At 39.2% G+C, this 17,697-nt stretch overlaps 1 protein-coding gene across 15 annotated transcripts in view; it reads left to right on the plus strand.

The window, feature by feature from the left end:
• The window catches only part of Zbtb8a (zinc finger and BTB domain containing 8A), a 53,086-nt gene that overhangs the window by 18,733 nt on the left and 16,656 nt on the right, over positions 1 to 17,697 (plus strand). For 12 of the 15 annotated variants that reach the window (XM_078025835.1, XM_078025843.1, XM_078025833.1 and 9 more), the window contains one exon: positions 16,424 to 17,247. In XM_078025835.1, the coding sequence (XP_077881961.1) occupies positions 16,425 to 17,247 (823 nt within the window). In that variant the 5' untranslated portion in view covers position 16,424. Of the gene's footprint in view, positions 1 to 2,562; positions 2,688 to 5,321; positions 5,438 to 16,423; positions 17,248 to 17,697 lie in introns of all 15 variants that reach the window. The other 3 variants (XM_078025842.1, XM_078025839.1, XM_078025838.1) reach the window with 2 other exon arrangements.

A 17,697-nucleotide genomic window follows, 5' to 3' on the forward strand; every position in this document is an offset into this window, starting at 1 on the left:
TCCCAATACCTAAACAAACAAACAAAAAAAATATGAAGAAGTCATTTCAGGGATCAGAAAAGGCAGCAATAATATGTTTAGCAATACTAAGTTAGGAACACATTGAGTTTGAAATACCTTCTGCATCTTTTGGTGATCCATAATAATGGCAGCAGCTCACAGGCAACTACATTAAACCAGGTGTCTGTTCCCTATTTGCAGTTGCAGTTTCTCCTTGAGTCTTTCTAGTCCCCTCAGGTGCAGTAGTTTTAGCTCTCTTACTTGCCAGTGAGGAGATGGTAGTATAGACTGCAGCAGAGCAGGGTTTAAATCCACTAATTTGATCTCATATCCTCTGTTGTTTGTCCATTGTTATTTCTATTACTTCCAAGCCCTGCTCATTCTGCCTCCTTGACTCCTTTCTACCCTCCCTTTCTCACCTGCATTACAGCTGCCTTCTTCCGGGTCTTACTGCTGTGTTCTGACTCCTCTGCTGTCTGATCAAATACCAAGTTGCCTCTCTCCTCTACACAAAAACCATTTAATGGCCCCCAGCATGTACATGGTTAAGTCCAAACTCTGTAACAAGGCAAACACACTGTATCACTTCCACTTTCTCCATCTCTTGCACTGGGTGCCCTGGCCACACTGAGCAGCATACTTTGTTTTCTGAACACGCCCATCTGTTTGATGGCTGCTCACCTTTGCTAAATGATCTCCTCTGCCTAGAATGTCGTTCCTTTCTCTTGGTGAAACCTGCTTGCCTTTCCAGCTTCAACTCCAGGCTCACCTCACCTAGAAGCTTTCTGTATTAGTTTCCTAGTGCTGCTATAACAAATTATCACAAACTAGATGGCTTAAAACAATATCAGTTTATTTTTTCTTCAGTTCTGGAGGCTAGAAGTGTGAAATCAAGGGGTCAGCAGGGGCCGTGCTCCTTCTGAGGGCTCTGGGGAGACTCTTGGCCTCTGCCTGCTTCTGTGGCTGTCAGCTGTTCTTGACGCTCCTTGCCTTTCTACGGTGTTACTCCAATCTCTGCTTCTGTCTTATTCGGCCATCTCCCTCCTGTCGTCTTTATGTCTTCATGTCTCCAAGGCCTAGTTGGTGGCTTTAGCAGCCCACCTTAATTGAGTTCCAGATGAACTTGATTTCATATATATATATATGTTGTTGTTGTTACCAGGGATTGAACTCAGGGGCACTAGACCACTGAGCCACATCCCCAGCCTTATTTTGTATTTTATGTAGAGACAGGGTCTTGTTGAGTTGCGTAGGTCCTCGCTAAATTGCCGAGGCTGGCTTTAACTTGCAATCCTCCTGCCTCAGCCTCCCAAGCTGCTGGGATTACAGGTGTGCACCCCTGCACCCAGCTGAACTTGATTGTATTTGCAGAGACTTTACTTACAATAAGTTCATATTCCTAGGTGTCAGGGGTTAGGACTTTTGCATATCATTTCTGGGGTTACAATTCAACCCACACCTTTTCTGCCCTTTCCCTTCTTTTTTTTTTTTTTTTTTTTTTTAAGAGAGAGTGAGGGGGGGGGGGACAGAGAGAGAGAGAGAGAGAATTTTAACATTTATTTATTTTTTCTTAGTTCTCGGCGGACACAACATCTTTGTTGGTATGTGGTGCTGCTGAGGATCGAACCCGGGCCGCACACATGCTAGGCGAGCGCGCTACCGCTTGAGCCACATCCCCAGCCCCCTGCCCTTTCCCTTCTTTGTGCCCCCTAAACACTTCAGCTGTGCCATTCATAATGTTGCACCAACTTGTTTTAACTTTGTTTTCCTTTTTTAGAATGAGAAACTTGTCTCAGTCATGTCAGGATGCCCAGAGCCTCTTAAATTGCGCATATGTTACTAACTGAATGAATGCAAGTGTAGTGCTCCAGGAGGCACCTGGGTGTATGTTAATGGCTATGGTGGACGTGAATAATATGGGATTTTTAGTATACAGATAGTGTTTGGAATTGCATGTAATTGTAGTACAAGGTTTTAGTGATCCAGGATTCTGGTATACTTGAATCCCAGGCTGTTTTTAAGTACTGAAATGTTTTTAGGTATAAATAGTTATTTGGTGTTTCATGATGTAAATAATTTGTGTTTTGAGACATGCCTAGAGAGTTATGTACTGCATTTAGGTTTCATATCCAACAAGATACAGTTTAAAAATTTTTTAAGTTGTCCGTGAACCTTTATTTTATTTATTTATATGCAGTGCTGAGAGTCAAACCCAGTGCCTCACACATGCTAGGCAGGTGCTCTACCACTGACCTACAACTCCAGCCCCAACAGGATACACTTTTAAAGCAGGTAGACTAACTATATTATTTGTGTGTGAGTGTGTGTGTGTGTTTATTGGTGCACTATAATTATATATAATAGTGAGATTCATTGTTAGAAATTTGCATATGCACACAGTGTAATCATATAATTTGTTTATTTCATTCCCCACTGACTACCTCATTCTTTAACATCCTTACGGGACTGGGGTGTAACTCAGTGGTAGAGTGGTAGAGCACTTGCCCAGCATGCAAAAGAAAAAATTCTTTTTTTTTTTTTTTTTAAATATTTATTTTTTAGTTCTCGGCGGACACAACATCTTTGTTTGTATGTGGTGCTGAGGATTGAACCTGGGCCGCATGCATGCCAGGCAAGCGCGCTACCGCTTGAGCCACATCCCCAGCCCCAGAAAAAATTCTTGTAAGGTATCTATTAATTTTATTTTGTTTTGTTGTATTTTATTAGTTTAGAGATTGAACCCAGAGCCTCATATGTGATAGACAAGCACGCTAACCACTGAGATACATCCCCCATCCTTTTTATTTTTTATTTTGCGAAAGGTCTCACTAAGTTGCACATGCTGGCCTTGAACTTGCAATCCACTTGCCTCGGCTTTCTGAGTAGGCATACACCACTGTGCTCAGCTGATACCAGTTCCATGTTCTGACATCGTACAAAATCCTTTATCTCAGTTTTGCATTTGCTAATTTGAAGCCATGGGCACAGTGAGCAGACTGCACACTTGCACTGTCCTGAAGACACTGCAGGGTTTGAATGGCATTGAGTGACAGCACAGATTCCTATGACTTCTGTAGTTCAGAGCCACAAGGGCCTTAATTACTTTGCATAGTTCTTAATCCCTAAAAAAAAAAAAAAGTGCCATGAGAATGACTCATCCCTGGGAATTCTAGATAAATGGAATTTTACTATCCTTATTCCATTCCAGTACCAAGTTCTTCACTGATTGATACATTTGAATTTTTAGTGGGGAGGGGTGTAGCTCAGTGGTAGAACAATTGTCTAGCAAGCAGGAGTCCCTGGGTTTAATCCCAAAGTACTAGAAAAAAATGTTCTGGTGAACTGTGTTATAATACTCTGGCCACTTTATATCTGGGGCTGTATTAGCTGAGTGGTGATGTAATATAAATGTCTTCAGTAATTGAGGCAAATTGCCTGTTTTTGACAGAATTACAAAGACGCAGGATGTAATTCCCTATCTGCTCTTTTCCATGTACGTCTGACAAATTCTCCCCCAACCAGGCCTTTGACCAATATCTCTTTAGGAGAATGGATTTGTTTATCTGTCCTCATCCAGAAAATACTGAATATTATAAGTACACATACTCAACGTTAAAATATATCTAAAACAATTAATATACATTGTGGAACCAATAGTTTCTGTTGTTTTGAGGACTTTAAAAAAAAAAAAAAAAACCCAAAACATGGGGCTGGGGCTGTAGCTCCGTGGCAGAGGGCTTGCCTAATGTGTGAAGCACTGGACTTGATCCTTAGCACCACATAAAAATAAATAAATAAATAAAGGTATTGTGTCCATCTACAACTGAAATTAAAATAAATAAATAAATAAATAGGAACTTCATTCCTTTAAAACAAAACAAAACAAAGCCCAAGCACTGCCAGATTCAGTGGCCTATGCCTATAACCCCTGGGAGGTTGAAGCAGGAGAATCACAAGTTTGAGGCCAGCCTGGGCAATTGAGTGAGACCTGTCTTAGAATAAAATATAAAGAAGTTGGGGGTGTAACTTAGTGATTAAGCATCCCTGGGTTCAATCCCCAATACCAAGAAAGCAAAACAAATATACTAGACCTAACCTAGCAACTTGTGCTGGCATCTTACAATATAAATTGATTATTTTAGTTCTTATTGTAAGAAGCATGAACATATGTAGTATAATATTTAACTACAACAAAATAATTTAAAAGTATTGAAGTTGGAAGACTTTGCACAGATCACACAGTCCTACCTCCTGCCAAATGCATTCACCCTAAGTTGGTGACAGTCTACCTCTGATACAATAGTGGCATAGAATTTGCCACTTTCAAAGGGGACAATTCTGTTGTTGAATGGCTTAACTAGTGTTTCTCAAAAAAATTTTTTTTTTCTTTTACCAAAATCCTCATTAAAAAATATATTTTGGACTGGGGATGTGGGTCAGTGGCAGAGCACTTGCCTACCATGTGTAGGACACTGGATTTGTTTCTCAGAACCGCATACAAATAAATAAAATAAAGGTCCATCAACAACTAAAAAATATTTTATATATATATATATGTGTGTGTATGTATATTTTAGCACACACCTGTAATCCCAGTGGCTGAGGAGGCTGAGGCAGGAGGATCGAGTGTTCAAAGCCAGCCTCAGCAATGTAGTGAGGTGCTAAGCAACTCAGTGAGACCCTGTCACTAAATAAAATACAATAAAGGGCTGAGGATGTGGTTCATTGGTTAATGCCCCTCAGTTTAATTCCCTGTACCAAAAAGAAAAGAAAAGAAAAGAAATATTTTATAGGGGCTAGAGGTACCTCAGTGGTAGAATGTTTTCCTCAGATGTCTGAAGCTGTAGGGGGATGTAGCTTAGTGGTAAATTCCTAATTTACCACTCTGGGTTCAATTCCTAATACCAAAAACAAACAAACAAAACAACTTTGCTTACTCTAAGCAAACCAGAGATTTTTCTCCTGTTTTCTTCTAGAAATTTAACTTTTACATTTAGTTCTATGATTCATTTCAAGTTAAATTTTGTATATGGTTGTATTAGTTCATTTTCCTTTACTATAACAAAATACCTGAGGCTGGGAACTTTATACGAAAAAGAAATTTATTTCAATTATGGTTTTGGAGACTAGAAAGTCCAGACAGTGTAGCACCAGTTCTGTTGAGGGCCCCTTGACTGCATCACGTCTTGGCGGATGGCACCATTATGGGAGAGATCACATGGTGAAACAGGAAACCAGAGAGCAGAGAGGAGATCTTTTATAACAATTCATTTTTGCAATTGCATCTGGAGTGCCATAGAACTACTTTAATCTCTTCCCAGGGCAGCAACCCCAAGTGAGACCTAATGACTTCCCACTTCAGGCTCTACCTGGGGTTTGACAGAGTTCAACATTGAAGTGGGCACAGTGACACACCCTTGGGACTCTGGAGGTTGAGGTAGGAGGATGACAAGTTCTAGGCCAACCTTAGCAATTTAATGAGAGACTCTATCTCCAAATAAAAAACAAGAAGGGCTGGGAATGCAGCTTGGTGGTCCAGTGCCCCTGGGTTCCGTCCCAGTGCTGCTCTGCTCTCCCCCACACCAAAAAAGTCAACATTGAAGCTATTTGGGCCTGGAGTATTTTTGTGGAAAGTTTTAAAACTTAACATTTTCAGCCAGATAAAGTTGTGCACACCTGTAATCCCAGCTAGTCAGGAGGCTGAGGCAGGATTGCAAGTTTGAGGCCAGCCTCAGCAATTTAGTGAGACTCTGTCTAAAAATAAAAAGGGGTGGGGATGTAGCTCAGTGGTAGAGCATCCCTGGTTCAATCCCCAGCACTGCTAAAATAAATTATATTTTTTATTTCTTTTAATATTATATCTTTGATTTCCTTAATTTACATAGCAGTTCAGATTTTCCATTTTTTTTTCTAGTGTGTATTTTGAGCATTATCTTGCTTAAGGAATTTTTACATTTCATTTAATTCATTATTTTCTTTTGGTTATAATATTTTATTTTTATTCTTTTTTTCTTTTCTTTTTGATATTAAGGATTTAACCCAGGGGTGCTTTACCACTGAACTACATCCCTAGTTCTTTTTAGTTTTAGATAGAGTCTCACCAAATTGCTTAGGTCCTGACCTCACTAAATTGCTGAGGCTTTGAACTTGTCTTGCCTCAGGATTACAGGCATGCACCACTGTACCTGGCTTGTTCTTCTTATTTTTTTTTTTTTAATAATTTTTTAAAGTGGTGCTGAGGATCAAACCCAGTGTCTCACACATGCCAGACAAGCGCTCTCCCTCTGAGCCACAACCCCAGCCCCTCTTAAGTTGAAACTTATCTCATTGATTTTTTTTTTTTTTTTTGTAGTACTGAGGATTGAATCCGAAGGGCACTCTGCTACCTGGCCTCATCCCTAGTTTTTTAAATTTAAAACTTGTTTTATGGCCTAACATGATTTATCTTGGTGAATGATTGCTGTTAATTTTTTAAAAATGTATATTTTGGGGCTGGGGATGTGGCTCAAGCGGTAGCACGCTCGCCTGGAATGCGTGCGGCCTGGGTTCGATCCTCAGCACCACATACAAACAAAGATGTTGTGTCTGCCGAAAACTAAAAAAAAATAAAATATTAAAAAAAATGTATATTTTGCTGTAGTGTATATTCTAAATGTCAATTTAGTCAAGTTGGTTGATAGTATTGCTCAAATGTTTTATAATCTTATTGATTTTCCAACTTCTCTTTCTATTAATTACTTAAAGAGGAGTGTTGAAATACAAAACTATAATTGTGAAATTCCTTGTTTTCTTTTTCACTTCTACTAGTTTTTGAAGCTTTGTTATTTGATACATAAATACCTTTTTTTGTTATATCTTCTTGATGAATCAATTCTTTCATAATTATATCTTTTAGGGCTGGTAATATTTCTTTCTTAAGCCTGCTTTGTCTGATATTACCAGCCATCCTAGTTCACTTACAATTAGTGTGTTCATAGTATACTTCTGAATTTTTGATATTTGATATTTTTAATATTTGAGTCTTCCTTTTTCCATTACCTTGTATGTGTGTGTTTGCATGTGGGCTAGGAACTGAACCTGGGAACTTACACATGCTAAGTATGCGTACTGTACCACTAAACTATGTCCCAGCCCCTAATAATTTATTTAAATGGAATTTAGACTATTTTCATTTAAAGTAAGTATTAATATAGTGGGATAAAAGTATTATCTTACTATTTGTTTTGTACTTTTGCTATTAGTTTTTTTCTTCCTTTTCCCTTTTTTCCATACCCTACTTCAGTAAAAGAATATTGAGCATTTCTTAGTATTTGCTCTCCACCATGAGCTCATCTGCTTAATCTATTGTACTTTTAGTGCTTGCTCAAGGGGTTATAATATACACTTTCCCTCGTTATAATATGCATATAAACTTGTCACACATCACATGTTATATAGCTTCACATGTAGTAGGTCTGGCAACTCACAGCCTATAGGCTAAATATGGATCACTTTATGCTTTTGTAAATGAAGTTTTATTGGAACACAGCCACGATCATTCATTGCATGTCATTTATGGCAGGATTTTTTTTGCTACAATGGCAGAGCTTGTGGTGGTGTTGGGAGATGGTGCACCCTTTAAGAGGTGAGGCCTAGTGGAAGGAAGTTAAGTCATTAGGGTGTGCTCTTGAAGGGAATTAGGGTACTCCCACCCCTTCCTCTCTCTCTCTGCTTCCTGGTCATCTTGAGGTAAGCAGCTTTGCTCTACCATGTGTTTCCTGCCTTGCCACAGGCTTAAAGCCACAGGGCCAAGTGACCATGGACTTTTGAAACCTCTTAATCTACAAGCCAAAATAAATCTTTCCTCCTTTTAAATTGTTTATCTCAGGTTATTTTGTCACAGCAATGCAAAGCTGACTAGTCAGGATTGTGTTGGGAGAAAGGACTAATACACCAGGACTCTTGCCGTTTTACCCTGCATGTATATAGGTTGTGTTCAGCACAGGCTCCAGGGGACTCCTGTGCAGAGTTTTTTTTTTTTTTTTTTTTTTTTCTTTTTGGCTCAGGGGCACTTGACCACTGAGCCACATCCCCAGCCCCATTTTGTATTTTATTTAGAGAAGGGGTCTCACTGAGTTGCTTAGCTATTGCTGAGGCTGGCTTTGAACTCAAGTCTTCCAGCCTCAGCCTCCCAAGCCACTGGGTTTACAGGCATGCGCCATTATGCCCAGCTCCTTGCAAATTTATTGATCTCTTTGCCTACATCATTGTCTCCTTTCTGGTATTCTGCCCTATAACTTCTGGGCATCATCTTCCTGAATAATAATTGCTGTCTAATAAGTCCAGTCCAATTTTCCATTTTTGTAACCCAATTCAGGAAGCCAAAGTGATGGTGGGACTTACCCCACTTGATTTCTTTCTCTTGGGGATCTCAGTTACATTCTCTTTTCATTGCCACAAACATTTTTTCATGTATTTTACCCAGTTTTCTAGTTTTTTAATAGTAGAATAAATACCAAGTCTAATATTATGTCAAAGGCCCATGAAACTTACTTTAACAGTTTTCTAACTTATTTTTGCATTTTAAAGGTATACAATATCAATTGCAATAATTGCTTTATCCTTTTCAATATTCATATTTAATTTCCTTGTCTAATTCATTGGCTAGATTTTTCAGCATAATGTTAAATAAAAGTATTGATGTTTTCCTAGTATTTTCCACTAAGGGTAGATGAGAAATCTTTTGTTTTGGGTATCAGGGGCACTCAATCACTGAGCCATAACCCCAACCCTTTTTTGTTTCTTATTTAGAGACAGGGTCTCACTGAGTTGCTCAGTGCCTCGCTTTTTACTGAGGCTGGCTTTGAACTCACAATCTTTCTGTCTCAGCCTCCTGAGCTGCTGGGATTATAGGCATGCACCATCACGCCCAGCAGGAAATCATTTTATTTATTTATTTTCTTGCAGTACTAAGGATTGAACCCAGGGGCACTGTACCATTGAGCTACATCCTAGACCTTTTTATATTTTGAGACAGGATTTTACTTAGTTGCCTAGACTGGTCTTGGACTTGAAATCCTTCTATTTCAGCCTCTACAGCCACTGGAATTATAAGTGTATACCACTGTGGCCAGCAGAAAAACATTTTTAAAAGATAATAGTGGGGTGAGGATGTGGCTCAGTGGTAGAGCATTTGCCTATCATGTGTAAGATCCCAGGTTCAATCCCCAACACTGCAAAATAAATAAATAAATAGCCAGGCATAGTGGCTCATACCTTTAATCTTTTGGGAGGCTAACAGGAGAATTGCAAGTTTGAGGCCAGCCTCAGCAACTTAGCAAGGCCCTAATCAACTTAATGAGACTTGAAATCTTGGACTTGAAATCCTTCTATTTCAGCCTCCACAGCCACTGGAATTATAAGTATATACCACTGTGGCCAGCAGAAAAACATTTTTAAAAGATAATAGTGGGGTGAGGATGTGGCTCAGTAGTAGAACACTTGCCTATCACTGTAAGATCCCAGATTCAATCCCCAGCACTGCAAAATAAATAAATAAATAGCCAGGCACAGTGGCTCACTTGTAATCTTTTGGGAGGCTAAGGCAGGAGAATTGCAAGTTTAAGGCCAGCCTCAGCAACTTAGCAAGGCCCTAAGCAACTTAACGCCCCTGGGTTAAATCTCCAGTACCAAAAAATAAAAAATGACTAAATAAATAAACAGATAATAGTCAGGATTGTGTTGGGAGAAAGGACACTATCAAATGGTATTGGTGGATATAATGATTGGAGAAGATAATCTGGCAGTATCCAATTAGAAACTCTACCTCTAGGAATCTATTTCACAAATGCTCAGGGATCTATGTGCGGAAGTATTTGTTACAACATTATTTATAAAATCAAAAAATTGTGGGCCAAGGTCATATCTCAGTGATAGAATGCTTGCCTAGCTTGCCTATCATGTGCCAGAACCTAGGTGCAATCCCCAGCATCACAAAACATAAATAAATAAATTTAATTAAAAAAATAAAAATTGTAAAGTCACGACCCACCTACCTCATTTCAAATGAGAACAGACAAATGATTAGATTTCCACTGATAGGATATGAAAGTGAAAGACTGGGTATTGATTTGGTGCTTCTCCAGTAATATTCCCAGGTGTCTTGTTTCTGCAGTTGTCTGACATGGTCCTGAATAATTCTGCCTCCATTGGCCTAGAATGCCTAGTTTGTCTGCATTCTGGAGACTCCGCAAATCCTGGTCTTTGGGCATATAATGAATATGTGAAGTCCCTAACCTCTAGCCAAGGGACTCAATCTTTTTTAAAATTTTATATATATATATTTATATTAGTTGTAGGTGGACACAATACCTTAATTTTATTTTTACATGATGCTAAGGATCGAACCAAGGGCCTTGCGTGTTCTAGGTGAGCACTCTACCACTGAGCCCCAACCTCAATCCGCCTCAGTCTATTTTATGTAATAAGTTTGGAGAGGTTTGTGATTTTGAAACCCACTATTAGCTAGAACCTCAATTACATCAAATGTGGAATAAGCTGCTTTTTAGACATAAGTTCTTGAGCACTAATTTATTTTACTGTTCTTCATCTCTGTATATGTTTGTATTTATAAATTTGATATAGTACTACCATTGGTAGTTCAGAGCTAGAATTCTTTCCTGCCCTGCAGGAGACCTGGGTTTGATTCCTGGCCAATGAATGCTCAATTTTTCCCCTGGAGTTAAACATTTTTTTTTTTTAATAAACTCACAAATAAAAAAATTGATATAGTACTGAATTGTGGTTAATGTATTTTTAACATAACCTCTCAGCCACTTTGGTATGGTTAGCACTAATGAGCAGGCTTAACAGACTGTATATTGCTGAAAATTAAGGGTCCTCAAAATCAATTCATATTTATAGGCCACGGTCTCACTTTCTGCTAAATTCCATGTTCTGCTGAATAATTTTGATCCACAATGACTTACCACAGAGTGTGAAGTATTAAAGTTACTGCAAAACTGCTACACAGAAATCTTACTTTAGATGTTAAAATGGATATTTTACAATGGATTGTGAAAAATACATTCATAAAACTGGCTGGCTGTTAATTAGAGATTGGTGGAAAGCTTCTGACATCATGAAAGGTATCATAAAAAATAATTTAGCCTGGGAAGAAATGGCTCACAACTAAAAATGAACATGGGTGAAAGAAATTTCTGGAAGCCTTCCAGGACTTTAGGGCATATATAAAGGGGAAAAAAAACTGCCATTATACCAATATTAGAACTACTATTTAGTGATATGATAAACTTGATTGCACTGATTCCATCAATGTTTCCTCATAAAAATTGTTTTCTCTGCTAAGTAGAATTATTTTTAAGATTTTTTTATTTTAAAAATTGTTCATAGACCTTTATTTTACTTATTCATATGTGTTGCTGATAATTGAACTCAGTGCCTCACACATGCTAGGCAAGTGCGCTACCACTGAGCCACAACCCCAGTCCCAAATATTTTTTTTTTAATAGTCAGACAATGGATGGGCATTCTTTAAAATAATAATAATATATAGTTTTTTAGGTTGACACAATATCTTTATTTTACATTTATATGGTGCTGAGGATCGAACCCAGTGCCTTGTGCTGGGGATGGAACCCATGCTTGGCAAGCGCTCTACCATTGAGCCACAACCCCAGCCCCATATGGGCATTCTTTTATAAAAAGACATGACAGAAAAAAAATCCAATAGTTTTTATATACTATTTATACATTAATTATAAACCATAGTGGTAAAAGCTTTCTGAACATTGGCAAGAAAAGCTAAAAAATTGTTGGTCTTCCTCACATTCTCTCTAAATTCTGCTACGCACTCAAGAGGAATACTATCTGGGGGCTGGGGATGTGGCTCAAGCAGTAGAGCACTCGCCTGGCATGCGTTCAGCCCGGGTTCGATCCTCAGCACCACATACCAACAAAGATGTTGTGTCCGCCGAGAACTAAAAAAATAAATATTAAAAAAAAAAAAAGAGGAGTACTATCTGACACAACTATGAAAGAACTGAAGACTTAGAGTATTCTTGAATCGGCTGTGAGTTGGGACAATGGATGGGGTCACATATTAGCAGCATGTGACTATTGGCCACAAATGATAAAAATTCAGCTTAAATTTAAGCATCAAAGGAATTTCATTGGTTCATGTAACTAAAAATCTGGTGACAACACTGGATTCAGGCATAACTGGATCCAGGAATTGAAATGATATTATCAGGGGCAGGCACAGTGGCACTCATCTAAAATTCCAGCAACTTAGAAGACTGTGAGGCAGGAGTGGCACATGTCTGAGGCCAGCTTGGGTAATTTAGCAAGACCCTGTCTCAAAACATAAAAAAGGGCTGGGATGTAGTTCAGTGATATAATGCCCCTGAGTTCAGTCCCTAGTGCCACCAAGAAAGGAAAGGAAAAGAAAAGAATAGCATCAGGACATTGTATAAATAGTTTTGTCAGTGACTTAGAAAGTTAAGGCAGAAGGATCACAAATTTGAGGCCAGGAATTTAAAAAAACTTGTCTCAAAATAAAAAAATAGGAGCTGAGTTTGTGGCTCAGTGGTAAGTGCTCGCCCAGCATGCATGAAGCACTGGGTTTGATCCTCAGCACCACATAAATATAAAATAAAGATATTGGGTCCACCTAAAACTAAAACATAAATATTTTAAAAAAATAAAAAATAATAAGAAAGTAAGGATGGGAATATAGTTCAATGGTAAAGTGTCCCTGGGTTCATTCCCCAGTACCAACAAATAAATAGTTTTGTCAGATTTTATTCTGTTTTAGCATTATTTCAGGTGAGCTTTCTCATTTACTGAACATATCCTTTTCAGCTCTAGACTTATGTGATTGTCAGAGGCTCACCTCTCATACAGTGAGACCCTCATTCATTTTTTGGTGCTGGGGATTGAGGAATTGAACTAAGGGCCTCATAAATGCTAAGCATGTGCTCTGCCACTGAGCCACCCTCAGCCCCATCACCACTTGCAAGTCCCTTAATTTCTAACTACAGGGGAAAAAAGTAGCATCATGTTTTGGTCAGGGCTTTTAAATACATACATCACATCCTATGGAACAGCACCTAATCTCTTGGGGTATCATCTCTCATAATGGCACTAGGTCCTGTGGTTTCTTCCTCTAGGTCATGCCAGAAGTTCAGGCGTCTGGACCTCATTAAAGATGGCCTACCCTTCATTTCACGTTTCAGTCAGCCAGTGAAAAAATTTTAGAGCCATTCCCAAGTGCCCATACTGACACATTAAGTCCAGAATTGCTGGTAACTGCACCTGTATCAATTAATTTAGCCTTAGAAGTTCTTAGAAAACACATTCACAGATTTGTGCCAAGGTAACTTAGTGACATTTTGTATACTTACACACTTACACTTTTTTGGGGGGGCGGGTATTGGGATTGAATCCAAGTGCCCCAGTTGGTAGTAGCAGTCATGGAGAGAAGTGGTGGTATTTTCCATATGTTTTGAAGGTAAAGTAACAGACGAAGTGGTAGGATGGGGATACCCATTTCCTGAAATGGATAAGACTATAGGGAAGGCCGGCTGGTCAGGGGTGTACAAAGACTGTTTTTGGACATGTTAGGCTAAGAGGCCTATTAAACATCTTAAGTGGAGTTGCTGGTAAACAGATATACGAGTCCTAAGTCTGAAGTTCAGGGATGAAGCCAGGAGCTGGATATGTAAATCTGGGAATCTTTTTTTTTTTTTTTGAGAGAGAGAGAGAGAGAATCTTAATATTTATTTTTTAGTTTTCGGCAGACACAACGTCTTTGTTTGTATGTGGTGCTGAGGATCGAACCCTGGCCGCACGCATACCAGGCAAGCGCGCTACCACTTGAGCCACATCCCCAGCCCAATCTGGGAATCATAAACTCAAAGGTGGAATTTAAAATTATGAAATGAATGGGATCCCAAGGGATCTTCTCTATCTCTGTCATTCCCTAGAGAAAATGTCTGAGGCCTGGAGTGTTCCATCACTTAGAAATTAGGAAAATGGAGAAAAATTAGCAAAGGAGACTGTAGGAGTGACCAGGAAGGTAAGAGGACCATGAAGGAATTGTGTTTTGGCAGTCAAGTGACAAAAAGTGTTTTAGGATAAAGAAAGTGATCAACTGTATTGGTAAAATTAGGCAAAGAAATGACCGTTGTATCTGACCATAGGCAAGTTACTAATGGCCTTAAAAAGAATTATTTTAAAGCCGGATGCAGTGGCAAATGCCTATAATCTCAGCTACTCAGGAGGCAGGAGGATAGGATTGCAAGTTTGAGGCCAGCCTGGGCAAGTTAGCAAAACCCTGTCTCAATAAAAATAAACACAAAAACAAAGAATGGTTTTGATGGATGGGGATGAAACCCTGATTGAAATGGGTTCAAGGGAAAACAGAAGTAAAGACAGCAGATACAAATAACAAAATAAAATTCTTCCAATGAATTTTGTGTATAGGAGCAGAGAAATGGGGTAGTAGGCAGAGGTAGATGTGAAATCAAGGGGAGGTTTTTGTTTGCTTGCTTGTTTGTAAGAGGAAATATTAGATGTCATGTTTATACAATATTAGAAATGATCCACTTAAAAAGGGGAAATGATTTTGAGTTCGGCTTACTCAGAACTTACTTCCTGCCTGGCTTGAATTCTGTGAGTTTAAGTCCTGAGCAATTTTCCATTTGTTTGCAAGATGCCCCAGGGCCCCACCAGCTCAGAGCTAATTTTTATGTTAATTCTTCAGTTTGAGATTTCCCACACTAAGCAGGTAAAATAAATTTGAACTTTAGAATCAGATAAGGTACAATCTTAGATCTGAATATCTTGGGTTTTTTGTTTTTTTTTTTTTTTTCTTTTCCACTTAAGGCCCTACAAAGACAAACTTTGTTGTTCTTTTCCCCAGACTATGGACAAAACTTTTCACTAAGTCCCTTTTCACGAAGGTTGCACTCCTGGGAGGGTTCTAACTTCTTACCTCATACATTGGGTTTGTTACTGATAAAACCAACTGAGCCAGGTAAGCTAGTACACACCTGAAATCCCAGCCACTTGGGAGGCGGAGGCAGGAGGATTACAAGTTCAAGCCTAGCCTCAGCAACTTAGTGACTCAAATGTATAAAAAAGGGGGGCTGGGACTGTGGCTCAGCAGCAAAGTGCTGCTTAGCACGGGTGAGGCCCTGGGTTCGATCCTCAGCACCACATAAAAATAAAATAAAGATATTGTGTCCAGCTACAACTAAAAAATAAATAAGTTTTTAAAAAAATATAAAAAAAGGTGCCGGGGGTGTCTCAGTGGTAGAGCTTCCCTGAGTTAAATCCCTAGCACCACAAACCAAAACAAAAAAACCAGCTGAGCTCGTGGTCCTTCCTGGCCCTCACTCCTATGCTTATTGCTCTGGCTCCGCTCCCTCTTTGCTGGCATCTGGGGATTTCTTATTCTTTCCTGCAAGCTCGACCATAACACATTTAACAAATTTGGGTTATATTTTAGTCAGCGTCTTCAGGGATTTGTGCCAGAGAAACGTCTGCACTTTCTCCACCACCATTTGTTGGAACTAGAATCTTTCCCCTCGCTCTTCAGCTAGCTGATTCCTGGTCACTTTTTTTTTTTTTTTTTTTTTTTTTAGTTGTAGATGGACACATTATCTTTATTTTATGTGGTGCTGAGGATCGAACCCAGGGCCTCACACATGCTAGGTAAGCGCTCTACTGAGCCACAACCCCGGCCCCTCTGGTCACATCTGAGATCCCAGCTTAAATGTCACTTCTCGGGGAGGTATTTCCTAACCTTTTCCATCCAGTCTAAACTAGTGTAACCTTTATATAACTTATAGCACCCTTCCTTAAGCACTTGACTTTCCATTGAACTTCCTCTGACTACTTCATGCCTGATTCTTCCTCTAGACTGAAAACTATGTGAGGGTAGGATTCAAATGTGTTTAGTTTAGCATATAGATAGAAGACCTAGTGAAGTTTGCTGATGAAACAAAAATTTTATTTTTTTTAAGATGATTTTTTTTTTTTTTTTGATGCTGGAGATTTAACCCAGGGGTGCTTTACCACTGAACTACATCCCCAGCCTTTTGGCTTTTTATTTTGATATAGGGTCTCACTGAGTCACTGAGGGCTGAGGCTAATCCTCCTGCATTAGCCTCCCAAGCCACTGGGATAATAGGTGTGTGATACTGCACCCAATGAAACAAAATTTCTAAAAATCTAATAACGTAGTATAGTATTAAGTAGTATGTCGAAGCTTATTATTTTCTATGTCTTGGGACTATATTCTTCAAGAAGAAAAGTGGTTTTGTTGGAAAAAGAGGCTTCTGGTCCTGATTTCAGTGCACTCATGCTAGAAGGGGTTGCTGTCCCACTCTTGGTAACCTCCTGTGTCTTCTCCCTGCAGGATGGAGATTTCCACCCATCAGTCTCATCTCCTGCAACAACTAAATGAGCAGCGCAGGCAAGATGTGTTCTGTGATTGCAGTATTCTAGTTGAAGGGAAGGTCTTCAAAGCTCATCGAAATGTATTATTTGCTAGTAGTGGCTACTTCAAAATGCTTCTTTCTCAGAATTCCAAGGAGACAAGTCAGCCAACCACAGCTACATTTCAGGCTTTCTCTCCGGACACTTTCACAGTTATCCTGGACTTTGTCTATTCAGGCAAACTCTCTCTTACTGGGCAGAATGTCATAGAAGTGATGTCCGCGGCAAGCTTCCTTCAGATGACTGATGTCATTAGTGTATGTAAGACTTTTATCAAATCTTCCTTGGACATTAGTGAGAAGGAAAAAGATCGCTACTTCAGTCTCTCAGATAAGGACGCCAGTTCTAATGGCATAGAGCGTTCTGCTTTTTATGGTGGCAGCTGGCAAGAAGAAAGCAGTTCCCCACACTCTCACCTCAGCCCAGATCAAGGAGCAGGTATAATAAGTGGAAAGTCGTGGGGTAAGTATAATTACCCTCCGGCCTCCCAACGGAGCACTCAGCTCCCTGGGGCCAAGCATGAGCAGAGGAAAGATTCCATTAAAAAGACCAAGCATCTGCGACTGTCACAGCCTCCTGAAGCTGCTCAGTACAAGTCAAGCAAACGAGAAGCGCGTGCGTCTGATTCTTCCAGCCATGTTTCCCAGGCTGAAGAACAAGCGCAAATTGACACAGAAATGGACTCTGCTTCTGTTGGCTATCAGTATGGTCAAGGATCTGAGGTCACGTCCCGAAGTTTTTCAGGTACTCAAAAGGAGCATGACTCCCCAACCAGGTTCCAAACTGCTATTATGTATAAATCCTTTCTCAACATGCCCTAATTTTAGGTGTGTCATAGGCAATTAAACCAAGTGATTTTTTTTTAAGTCATACTTTTCTAATGAAATAGATTTTATAAAACATGAATTTAAAATGTTTAACTCAAAATAATATTGGATACATTCAATGACAGTAGAATACTGATGGTCAAAACATAATTCTCTGGGGCTGGGGTTGTGACTGGCTCAGTGGTAGGTCGCTTACTTAGCATGTGTGAGGCCCTGTGTTCAATCCTCAGCACCACATAAAACTAAATAAACAAAATAAAGGTATTGTGTCCATCTACAACTAAAAATATTAAAACAACAACAACAAAAAATCACATAATTTTCCAAACCTATATCTGGATGTTTGGATTACTATTAAATGTTTAAA

Source organism: Ictidomys tridecemlineatus, chromosome 11 (assembly GCF_052094955.1).
Source record: "Ictidomys tridecemlineatus isolate mIctTri1 chromosome 11, mIctTri1.hap1, whole genome shotgun sequence".
NCBI lineage: Eukaryota > Metazoa > Chordata > Mammalia > Rodentia > Sciuridae > Ictidomys > Ictidomys tridecemlineatus.